The sequence below is a fragment of the Carcharodon carcharias genome, chromosome 8, assembly GCF_017639515.1.
Source record: "Carcharodon carcharias isolate sCarCar2 chromosome 8, sCarCar2.pri, whole genome shotgun sequence".
NCBI classification, from domain to species: Eukaryota; Metazoa; Chordata; class Chondrichthyes; order Lamniformes; family Lamnidae; genus Carcharodon; species Carcharodon carcharias.
Window position 1 is genome coordinate 126024243 of NC_054474.1, and position 13007 is coordinate 126037249.

General features: G+C 39.3%; 1 protein-coding gene across 2 annotated transcripts in view; it reads left to right on the forward strand.

Annotated features, from left to right (window-relative positions):
* pnpla7b (patatin-like phospholipase domain containing 7b) overlaps positions 1-13007 on the forward strand; it is a 395228-nt gene that overhangs the window by 14099 nt on the left and 368122 nt on the right. For both annotated transcript variants that reach the window (XM_041193028.1, XM_041193027.1), the window contains exons 2-3: positions 8166-8203; positions 9707-9787. In XM_041193028.1, the coding sequence (XP_041048962.1) occupies positions 8166-8203; positions 9707-9787 (119 nt within the window). The remainder of the gene's footprint in view (positions 1-8165; positions 8204-9706; positions 9788-13007) is intronic.

Sequence of the window (13007 nt, forward strand, 5' to 3'; positions counted from 1 at the left end):
AGGGAGATATTTTTTGGCCATCCAGACAGTGTCTAGTCCATCTAAGTTGATTTTGCGGAGCTTTGCTTGTGGAGATGATTTCAAGAAGAATACTAGCGTTTGTTCAGTGGACCTCCCATTGAATCTGGAGGATGTAGCAGAGGCATTGTGATAGAATTCCTCTAATGCGGTGACAATAACTGCTCTATACACCAGGACTTTTGTTGGCTTGCAGAGGTCTTTGTTGTCACTGACTGCTGTAATTTGTGGAAGGCTGCGCTGGCACAGCTGATCCACTGTTGGATCTCCTCGTCAATGGTGGTCTTTTGAAAGAGGTGGCTGCCAGGGTATGGGAAGTATTCAGCAGATTTCCATATGCCTAACAATCACTATTCTGTGTAATTGCTAGGCTTATTCACTGGTTCCAATGTGGTTAGAAAGAATTGTATGTAAACCACTAATACACATCTATGTATTGCTTCCATCACCACTGATAGGTCTGTAATCATCAATACCTCACCCTAGTATTACACAGTTTAACATGCTTAACATACATATTTCTACAGTGCTGCCTGTGCCTTTCACATTCCTGGCTCTGGTTCAGGCATCGCTTAGTGTTCTAATGTGATGATCTTTGTAATGTTTGCCATTAAAAATTATTCAAGCTACTCCCTGAACTCCAGCAAGAACGGAGTTTTGAATGTGGATATTTTAAATTGAGACTGCAGTTCAAAAGAGTGGGAAAGGAGGAGGTGGAACCTTAGAAACTGAAAAAGTATAGATATGATGGGATTGTTGATGAATACTTTGCTCTGGCTTACACTATTGGATGAGGAGGGTAAGTACTAGAGATTAATGAGAGTGAGGAGCTTGCAAGTATTAGTACAAAGAGAAAAAGTGAAATGAATAAACTGATTGGGATTGAGTCAGTTTTCCAGATCTTAGTCAGTTTCCACTTGAGGGTAATAAAAGAAATGGGAAAGTGCGTTGAGAGAAGACGAGAATGGCACTAGGTGAATTGTTTATTCAGAGAGCCAGTGCAGACACAGCACAGCTGAATGGCTGCCTCGTACGCTGTAACAAATGTATGCTTCTGTAATTCTGTAAGTTGCATTATAAATATGTGTTTCTTGCAGTTAATCTGGTTCAGAATCCTTTTACCTAATCCTTCTGGACTATAGGAAATCTGTGCATTGGGTTTCCTCAATGACTCAGCAAACTTACCCATTGACTCCCTGAGCCAACCAGCCTAGTTTAGCTGACCTCAGTGTCCCTGGATCAGGGAGGGGAGAATTTGGCGGCATTCCCATTCCACATTGCTGTGCGGTAACCCCCTCCTGAAGTGCACAGTTGTAGACATTGGAGAAGACGGAATTCAGATATTGCGATGCATCTGACATGCACAGCTGGCAAAATGCAAATATCTGTTTGAGTAAGGAAATGGAGGAAACTTGATGGAGAACCATACCCCGGCAAGGAGTTCGTTCTTTCAGGAGCAAAGGAAGTGAGAAAATTAGCGGAAGAAACAAACGTGTAGACAAATTGAATGAAATGAATTGGTCTGTTTTCATCATTGGTGTATGACATGCTTTTTATGTCTTTTTTGCCCTCTAAACATGGTAAAATGATACACAAATATTAGTTTAGTGCTGTTAGAGAATATGCTGCTGCTTTTATACAGTGTTTGGTTCGTGCACATTCTTCCAAGTACTTTCAGGGAACAAGGAAATCCTGGGGAATGTAAATGTACTCCAGTCCCCAAACTCCCACTTTACATGTTTGTGAATGGAGCCCATTGAATCCAAAATCCGTGCTCCAAGAAGGCTGCTGAATATATTAATGACTTACCCGTCCTCCCATGTCTGTCATGACATGTGCAAGTGACAAATGCATAAATGCGCTGCGTATGAAATGAAGCAAAGAGTAAATATTTAAAATTGCAAATTATTTTTTTCCCTTGTGTTCCTTCCATCTCATCATTTCCTCCAAAGCTGTTCCAAGGCTTCATTAGTTTGTCACTTCTAATACACTGTGGGACAAACTATACTCCAGCCGATACATTAATGTTATGACTACATTTCTTGTGCAATGTTCTTTTAAGATTTTTCTTCTCCCTTCTCAAAGGTATTTATTAGCTGAAAGGGCTGGCTCCTCAGGATGTTAGTCACCCTCTAATGATTTAGTCAAATGGCCTTCAGTCATGTGTGACCCTTGATTGTTTTTTCTTTTTTTTTGGAAAGTGTCCCTCCTTTTCTTTTTGTCTCCCCAAGTGGTCAGTGTTTGAAGCGGAGTTGCTAGGCCTCTGCTGAGAGCAGCTCTAGGGGACTTCCTTCTCTATATGGGAATGAACTAGACCTTTGTTATTTCAGAATTGCATAATTGAGGCTAGGAACTTGATGTGTGGAGGACTTCTAGGTATGAGCGCCTTCTTGCCCACACGCATGGGAAGATACACAGTGAATGTCAATATTTCTGCAGAGAGCAGGCAAGGTTTTGGGTTCCTATCCTCCTTTAGATCTCAAAAATAAGAGATGAAGGGCACAGACCTGAAACTTCAAACCTGTCCACACGTGCTGACTGTTCCACCGTATGTTTCCTCTGTTTTTCATTGTTTGATATGCATCATTTTGCAGTATTTTGCCTTTTTACTCTGGTGAGGCATGCTTTTGCTTCTTTTCTGGGCTAGTCTGTTATTTTAATTGAAATATGCACGTTAGCTTGGAAATCTCAGGCCATAGCCTTTCTGAAGAGTTTATTGGGTTCTGAAAAACTGTATGTAATGTACAATTAGCTGTTTAATGTTCCTGTCTCAAATGAGAAAAAAAACATTCTTTCAAATACAGTTTCTTATTTTGTAATGATATAACTAGAATTTCAGCACTGCATTTGAGAGAGTTTAATTCTATACCCAACTAAACAGGAAAAACATCACACAGTAAAACTATAGATTCTGTTTTTCCAAATTAGGCGAATGTTTTCAGTTGTACGACACTGGAATAAATTGACTTTAATGACTGGGGGAGGAGCTTGCTATATTATTCAAAATATTGACAACTTGCCCATCAATCTGTATCATGCTTTGAGTCACAACATCTTCATGACAAGGCAGAGCGCCAGCAGAAAAGGAAAGAAAAAGGATAGAAAATGAAGCAAATCCTGCACTTTGGATCCCACAACATCGTGGGATGTCATACCCTATGTGCCCAAAGATCTGCAGGTCAGCGGCCTGTTCAGTCACATGAAGACCCATGGCAGGAACTTGTGACCCTGAGTAGATGTGAGCCAGCCTCTTATTGAGGGACAGCCGCTGCTGACAATGACTGGAATAAAGTTAGAAGAGTATTCTTTATGTATAGTCCCAGACAGAGAATTCTTGTAGGGACTTCATACTGCACACTTCTGACACCTGCACTTGTAGGGGTCACTGGACAAAGATGAGCTAAAGAAACCATGGAAGCAGTTACTCTGCCACCATGGTGTGCTCTGGTTTGCCTCTTCATGGTACCCATCTCAGATGGATGCAATATTTGATTAAACTGTTTTGGTTTCAGTGTTAGTCTAAAAATTAATTTATTCATCTTACAGGAAAGATGCCCATTACATTTTGACTGCCCTGCATTTGCTGGTAACATTGTCACTGGCTCAATGTCCTGGAAATCCCTTACAATACACCATCACCATCACAATAATTCCATTGACTAAAAGAGAAGGGCCACCAACCACCGTAAATGTAGCCTTGCCAGCCAGCATCACCCTGCTCACGAGAATAAATTCAAATGCAAACATTTCCTTCGTCCATGTGGCGATTGTAGTGGGGTTTGCTGGTGACAATCAGTGTGTCGTTCTTGCCATTTTGTGTGGGGAGATAGCAGCATGGTGTTTCCAATCTATACCCAGGGGTTGCTGCTAACAAATGAACACTTGACTAACCGTTTATCAGAAAAAAACGGGCAAACTGAATGGTAGAGGGTGTGGGGTGGGCGGAGGGGTACCAGAACACTTGTAAATAACATGTTTTTGAACTGAAGAAATGTTTGGACACTCCCTAAGCTTATGGAACCATTTGCTGTGGGACCTTACTGCTGCCGTGATGCGTAAAATAGAGAATCTTTTGTAACCCTGAGAAATAGCTTATCTTAATGAGCAGACTGCAGTTACTTGACAGCTGTGTTGCCTAATTATGTAGACTCTTGTTACATGCACTCTTAGTTCAGAGCAGAGAGGTGATTGTTGTTCAAGTTCTGTAGATAATCAGAAATTCATGATCATTTTTAAAGTTTTTAGAATTCATAAGTTCTAATGATCATTTAAATTTTATTAAAAAATCAGTTCAGCTGGCATCTTTGAAATGTTAGAGAAAAGTTTCTCCTTGCTTTGCACTTCAGGTGCAAAAGTAGTAAATTAGAATGGAACTGTAATTCAAATTGGATTTTTATATAATCCCCTGTCCTCTGTCTCAAGTCGGCCTGAGCTACAGTGACCCTTTTTAACTTCTGGGCAGGCTGTAAGATAATTAGAACCAGATTTTTCACAGATTCCGTAACATTGGAAAAAATTCTGTAAACACCTCCTGTCCTCTTGAATTGGCATAAACTTACTTATCCACATTTAAAATGACCCTGACTTTGAGAGAATTACTAAGCATTAGTACCTAAGCAGATTAATTGATCGTGATCAGGGTGCCAATTTGGAACTGTAAGAGAGCAGCCCAAGTCCCTGAAAACAAAACTTGCCTGAGGTTAGAGGAAGGACTTTTCGTCTTTATTTTTATAGCAATCTTCACCGAAAGGTAACTGTTTAAACATTAATTTATGTGGAGCTAGCCTGTGTTCTTGATGTTTAAGGTAACAAGATATTTGTGACATCATTAACAATAATTTGAACAAAGATTTCAGAAAAGATGGCTGATTTCTTAACCTAATATTTAAATTTGTTATGGATGTCTGTAAGTGAGCCATAAGGAGTTACTTAATGTAGTTAAATATTAGTTCTCAAGATGAGAGTGTTTTTTTTCTTGGAAATTAAATACTTTTTGAGGCTCCTCCTACTGTTAGCATCAAGTAATCCCAGAACAAGGAGAGCAAGGGTTACTTTAATTCAACTGTGTCCTCATGCCTATCTCAACATAGAAGAACACCCCAACCTTTATCAGTGCAACCATTGTTGTGCTTAAGTTATAGTCATTTTGTGCCATTAACTTGTACCCACAAGGAGCTTGATGAAGAGAGCCAAACTCATTCCACAAGAGAGAGGGAGAAACTTTTACAGTATAAGTTTAGATTTCCATTTAGATCAAGGCCCTGGCAACGCACCCACCAGCTTGCAGAACCTTAATCTCATTGCCTCTAAGTCAATGTTGAGAGTTCAAGTTCCACTCCAAAGACTTGAGCACAACATCCAGGCTGACACTCCAGTGCAGTACTGAGGGAATGCTGTACTCTTGGAGTATGAGACATTAAACTGAAGCCCCGTCTGCTCTCAGGTGGATGTAAATGATCTGGTGGCACTATTTGAAAAAGAACAGTGAGTTCTTCCTGGTGTCCTGGGCTACTATGTATTCCTCAACCAACATGATTTAAAAAGGCAATGTCTGATCATTATCAGATTGCCATTTGTGGGACTTTTGGCTGCCTGATTTCCTACGTTATAGCAGTGGCCACACTTTAAAAGTGCACTTTTGGATGCGAAGAACTTTGAGGTTATGAAAGATGCTGTTAAATGCAAGTCTTGTTTTTCTTTTACTCCCCACTCTTTCTGGTGTGTTTGTGCCTTTTGATTTTATGCCTTTATGTTGTTTGGATTAATTCCTTTGCTCTGGAGCAGCTGTTGGTACGGGAGGAGCTAGCCTGTGTTCTTGATGTTTAAGATAACAAGATATTTGTGACATCACTATAATCTGCAATCAATTACTAGGAAATTCACAATTCATTCCATTTAATCATTCTTCTTTATGTAATGTGAACATGAAATAATATTAACTCTTTCTTCAATGAACCACTAACTTTTACACTAAATGTTTGCTGATTTTGAGACTAGGTTTATAACCTAAAGAATGAAGGTGAGAATAAAGAAGGAAAATGTTTCCCAGCTGTAGCAATAATTACAATCACTGGACCTGATGCACAAAATCTACCCTTATAATGGTTTATTATGGTGTCTAATAAGTTAGCCACTGGCCATATGGGACGAATTGGGAATCCGATTTGGTGAATTGCATTTCTGATCAGTAAATAAAATGAGTAATTTAATTAGGTAATGTCATTGAACTTTTGAGCTGAGCAATCATGTTTGTACAGTGTGTGTATGTGTACTTTAACCTCTGCTGTTTGTATTACCATTTTACCAGGGTGTTTTTTTTAATCATTGTGAGTGCCTCGCTTTCTTGGTTACTGAACGATTCAAGATGTTGTTAAGTATATGTACACTTGAAGAACATTTAGCTGCATTGTGAGTTAATTAGATCTTTTGGACTAGAATTAGTGCAGGTGGCTATAACAGTGTCTCTGTAGCCACACCTATTTCTGCTGGATGATTCTGCTTTTTGGAGCATTTAATGGCCTTGCTGCATGTGACAGAGTTATTATATACTGTAGTCACATGGTATTTGTTTAGTTCTGTGCTTACGGTGGGTGGGGGGATGGTAGAAGCATGCTGGCTGGTGCACACATTGTGGAGTAGCAGAAAATAGTATTTGTTTTTCCTAATAGCAGGGACTTTAAAGAAACGGGTGTTGTATGAAAGATTAAACAATTTTAACTGGTGCCATGGAGTGCTTGCTTTGGTTAATTTATGAAAATGAGCTTCAATTTAAAAAAAGGGTTCTGTTGCATATGGCGTAAATCAGTGAGGGCTTTTCTTTTATTGTGTACCGTTCTGGCTCTGTGAGCTTCTGTTACATTGAGCTCTAAGCGATAGTCATGGTTTGATCCCCGGTGTGCCTAGTTAGCCAGTTTCAACCAGGGCAGGTGTTGTCATAAAATGGATCTCTGATTCAAAGGCACATTTTATGCAGACAGGTTCAACTGTGATATTCCTAATTGCGAAACATCCTGCCATTGCTCATCATCTAGGCCTGCACGCAAAGTTACCATAGGAGCCTTATCCCCATTATGAATCACTATCTTGAGCTAAAACTGGGACAATAAACTGTAACTGGTGTGAAACAGCAACGGGAATGAGTACATTGTTGCCATGGTTGGGGACACACATACATTGGATGGACCATGGAAATGACAATTTGGTCTTAGAAATGTTCACAAGTACATCTTTGCTAGAATACCTGAGAAATGAAAGGTGTAAATAATTTTTCAAAACATGCAGATTATGCTAAAAGCAAAATACTGCAGATGCTGGAAATCTGAAACAAAAACAAAAATTGCTGGAAAAACTCAGGTCTGACAGCACCTGTGGAGAAAAGGACAGAATTAACGTTTCGAGTCCAGGTGACTCTTCAGAACTAAAGAGAGGTAGAAATGTGGTGAAATATATACTGTTTGGGGGGCAGGGGGAACAGATGAAGCTGGAGAGAAGACCAGTGATAGGTGGAGGCAAAGGAGAGATTGCAAAAGATGTCAACAAAAGGTCGAAGGGGTGTTGATGGTGGTGATACTGCCTAAAGGAGGTGCTAATGGTGACATTAAGAGTAGAAAGCAGGATGAGCAAGTGACAGATGGCCCTAGTGGGGTGGGGGGAGGGGGCAGTGTTGGAGAAAAGATCAAAATAGGCTGAAAAGGTGGGGATAAAACAATGAATGGAAATAAATTTTAAAAATAATAATAGGAATGGGTGGGAAAATGTATATATAAAAATTAAAATTAAAAAAATAAATATTTGAAAAAAGGGGATCAAAAAGGGGTGAGGACGGAGGAGAGTTCATGATCTGAAGTTGTTGAACTCCACAGATGTTGTCAGACCTGCTGAGTTTTTTCCAGCAAGTTTTGTTTTGGATGCAGATTATGCTGCCTTTGTAATGTCAGTTTAATTTACTGTCATCGCTATGTAACTTATGGGGGGGGGGGGGGGGGGGGAGGGGGGCGCGGCGGGCGGGGGGACTGGGTTGTGAGGGTGAAGAAAATCTGTGTGAAATTTCATCCTTCTTTCTAGAAACACCTTCACATAGCTAGACATAGTTACATAGTTTTGTTCGTAACCAATTAATTACTTTGCTCTCTGTTTCATTGCTCCAGATGTGTTGAAAGAACCGGATGGCTGCGTGAGCTCAGAGGTAATGCATCAGTTTTTCTAGACCTCTTCAACATGCATCATAACTGCAGAGCCTTAGTATCTTTCCAACACTGAAAGCATGCAATTAATTGGTGTTATGCATCCTGAGGGTATATGACATGACTATGGTTGGTTTTCATGTGTAGTACATTAACTTTGCATATAAGTTTGCCTTTTAAATAGAACCAGGCATGTTTTGTGAAATGAGAATTTTGTAGGATGTGTCTGCTAGTGAGTTCAAGCCTATTATAGCAGTGTCAACCCAAGGAGCCTGCATCCACTGCACTTGTTTAGAGTGACCAGACATCCTGGTTTTACTGGGACAGTCCCAATTTTTCATTTAGGATAATTTCCTAAAAATAGTTCAAATGTCCTAGCTTTGGCCTTTTCCCTTTTTGTCAAATATAAACTGGGCCTGAGGTGGGGTTGGGGGGGTGGGGGGAGGGGGGCGCGGCGGGCGGGGGGACTGGGTTGTGAGGGTGAAGAAAATCTGTGTGAAATTTCATCCTTCTTTCTAGAAACACCTTCACATAGCTAGACATAGTCTGGGAGATGTCTTCACATGACCTCCTTCCTCTAGCTGCCCCTTCCCCAGACTTCCGCCATTGGTCACCCAATATGTCAATCATCACAGACCCCTGCCTAGCCATGTCTTTTCAATGTGTTGCAGCTTTGACTTTTGAAAATCTGGTCACCCTATTTTTATTATTAAAAGTCAATAGGGATATGTGAAGAGATGCTCTAAAATTAGGAGAAGCAATGAAAAAGCAACTTCCTTAGTTATTTTCTTTTTGCAGGAATTGGTTGGAACAGATTGCCCTTTGGATTCTTCTACCGACTAGTAATATCCAACTTGTGCATATGAAGAAACTGTTGACTTGTAACTTTCTAAATACGTAGTTCCTCATTTTTAGAGTTATCATGATTGGTGCTTATGATTATTATCCTTCTGCATTTGGCTATGCTTCAACCTACACCAGTAAAACAGGAAAACTGCCCATATATACCATTGCTTTTGAGAGACTTTGTTAAGCATAAATTGACTGCTGTGTTTACGTACATAACTGTGTCTGCATTTTTAAAATTATTTAAATGGCTGTGAAGCATTTCTAGTTGTTCTGACAAATAAAAGGTGCTGTACAGATAAAATAAAAACAAAAAATAATGGAAAAACTCAAGTCTGGCAGCATCTGTGGAGAGAGAAACAGAGTTAATGTTTCGAGTTCAATATGACTCTTCTTCGGAACACAAGTACATTTATAAATATAAGTTCTTTGATGTTGTCCTAGTTCATTTGTTTCCAATCAACTGCCTTAAATAGATGTTATCTGGACTCTGCAGAGGAATCTGTAAATAAAGAAACTGCAAAAAAAAGTTACTGGGTCCAGTGAAAAATTCTACCAGTCAGAATCTTTTGGTGATATAGTGCCTTCCTGCTCAATTAATGCAAAAATTGAAATTACTAAAATATTTATAAGTAAATATTTTTCACTTTGTGTCACAGGTTGGGATACCAATCAGTGGGGACCTTCCTGCATTGCATAAACTACAACAGTTTATGGAAGAGAAAATTCAGACCACAATGGTATGTAAAAACTGTCTGTTATAATCCAGAAAGCTAGTTGATGAAGATGGAATTGGGGCCAATCTTTATATTTTATAAGGATTTATTTAAATAGATACACTTTACAAACATACACCTCCTATCCCAACCACCGCAGTTTCTGTCTGTTCCTATATATAGGAGCATAAGTGAATCTCCCGTTAATGCCCACCACCTGCATACAATTAAATACCATTAATATACAATTAACAGATTCCCTTTTATCTCTTCAAATAAAAAAGAGTTTTTATGTACAACCAAAATTTCAAAATGAGTTAAATCAAAGAACCCCATATTTTGTACAAGGCATTACATTCCAAAATGTCCCTCCTCTAGGACTCCTAACTATTTCTTCATACATGCATTACCTTTTGTAAAACAGCTGATAACTCACATCTACCTATTTAATTTTAGAGATTTACTTTTTTCTCCAGCATTTGTTTCAACTCAGCAAGACTAATCCATAGCCTTTTCTCATAGTGTACATTATTCCACAATGAATGATTATCTACATAACATTCAATGGATATATTATTTTCAATATGTCCAATGTACAGAATCTCACTTAAAATATTTGCCAAATAGAATCCCATATTCACTGCTTCCGCAAGAGTGAGTTTTAGCAGCCAAAGTACTTTTAACAACCTTTTTTTACTTTCTTAGCTTCCCAATATGAAGGATAACAATTCCCACTCTGACCCATCAGAAATGTTATGAAACCAGTTTCACCAGATTACTCATCAGAGAGATTAGCATGTGAAGCATCGCTAAAAATGATTGGGTCATCTAAGGATAGGAACTTGAGTATGTATTTATCCAGATTTAAAACAATTACTTCATTACCCTTAAGACATTCTCTATTTTACAGTGTTTCATTGTCATACTTAACTCCAACACATCAAATGTCGTATCTGATCTAGTCTGAGTGCACAACCAATTTAACTAACTAATCAAGCTTTGCAATGGCTCTGTATCTTTCTCGGAATATATTTTGTCAGGCCTCAGTACAATTAATTGGGATAGAAGTAACACTCTCAAAGTGGGATTGCTGATTTAAAGCTATTCTAGACATACTTTGTTTCATATCTAAACCAATATACTCAAAAAACCCCACAAACCTGGCTCAATTTTAAATTTTGCTGTAATCTTTATTAATAACACAGATTCCAAATTCCTCAGTAGCTCCCAGTAAGAAATCATCAACATGTATCATGGAGATGCCGGAAAATGTTCCTTTATGAAACTAATAAAACATTGCAGGATCTGCTTTTCGTTGAATGCAACCTATTTTCAGCTAAACATATCTCACTGAAAAATACAACACCCTGAAGGCGTCACGCAGGCCATAGACGCATTTGTTTCTTGTCCATAGTTTCCCTTCTGCATCAACTCTTTGGGTGGTTTCAGAAAGATTTCTCTGAAAATTATTGCCCTGCAGAAACATGGCTTTTGTGTCGATTGATTGACCTGCACTCTCATGAATATGTACCCAAAAGGTAAAAAGATTTTCAAGATTACTTTACCAGCTGAGGGAGAATTCACACTAACATCTGAATCATGCAATCAGCCTCAAATTTTTAGCCTCAACTCCCATCTACACTGATGTTTCCTGTACAAATTCACCTATGTGACAAAGTTGGTTGACCTTATTTCAGAATAAATTCAAACTCTCTCAAATTATCTAACTCCCTTTATTTTGCCCCTTTTATTAGCTTATTCTCACGTTTATTGGCAACTACCAAAACTTCACGGTCATGAGAACGTCTACTTCATATTCTGCTATGGGATTATTCTGTGCCCTTTATTTAATTGTCTAACCTATTCACGCTTTGCCCTCTTTCCATTTTTATGTCTGTTGGGATTACTACTGGAAGACCTCACTCTTGCACTATCAGAGGTTCTTTCTGTGCTTCATGTTTGTTTTGTGACACGAGTCACTTCCGGACTCTATCACAACTTGCATTGTGCTTTCCCCCTTTCCACTCTCTCACCCTTTTCTGCCATTTCATGGGTCACGCTTCTTGGCCATCATCCTGAACGTTCAGCCAATGTATGAATTTGTCAAGAGGTTTTCCTGCACTTTGCACAATTGTTGCATCCCACCATTCGATAGACCCATCTGAAATATATGTCATCCCAAGTACCCACTCTGGATAATTGGTTTGTGAGTGTGATAGCTCTGTCATATGTGTCATGATCCAGTAATTGCCACTATCCAGCCCTTGATCTACTGCATTTTGTTCTTCAGAACCCTCTTAAAACACATGAACGTTTGAGGTACAAGGTGCCTCGTTTACTTCTGTCACTTGCTCAGAGTCTGAGATTTTTTGATTAATTCTATTTGTTTGTGAGGAATGAACCCTAACCTTAATTATTGCTTAAAAAAAAAAGAGACATGTCAAAGCTTTTCGTCTTGCATTCATCAGGGCACTTTGCAAGAATACTAATAAAAGGGGAAAACAACAATTTATACTGTATGAGAAGCGAGTGCTGATTGGTTGGCAAGTGGACTCTGGTAGAGGCGTTGCCATGGAGAATGCAACAATTGATGTTGACTGGCAGTTAACTGCCAACTGTTTGAAATTTAAACTGGGCAGCTTGACCCTGATTGGTCAAGGCATTTCCCTGAGCAATGAGTGAGCAAATGGCTGTCACTTATTTTGTTCAGCTGAACAGGTGTAATGTGAGTACACGTTCTTTCCGCCTGCAAAGAACAGGGCCCTGTGTTTAATAGTTGTAGCTTCCAGTACATGCAAGTGCGCCACACTGCGAGCCCAACTGATGATCTTAAATTGGTTGTTAGTGTAATTTTTAGCACACTGAGGATTATTTATCAAATGTTGTCCAATCGCAGAATCACATGTCATGTTGGACACTGTGTTTTGAGTTTTGCAGGCATGAGCTGATTGGGTACAGTCTGTACCCTGCCCATTGTGCACAGTAGCTGGGACATGCTGTTTGATATGATCCGCCAGTCTTTGGGATGTACAGCCTACATATCTAGCATCACACTGGCCCTGAAATTCAAATACCACATTACTCATTTATGTGATAGGCAGAACGTCTTTTTGGCTTGATGACAGCATCCTGTGAGTGGTGAATACCACTCGTGTTGCTACTGCATAGTAGCCAGTGTGAAACAGCTAGCTTCACCTGTTGCTCAAATTTTTGAGATACCTTGCCCTTCCAGGGCAATCTGAGC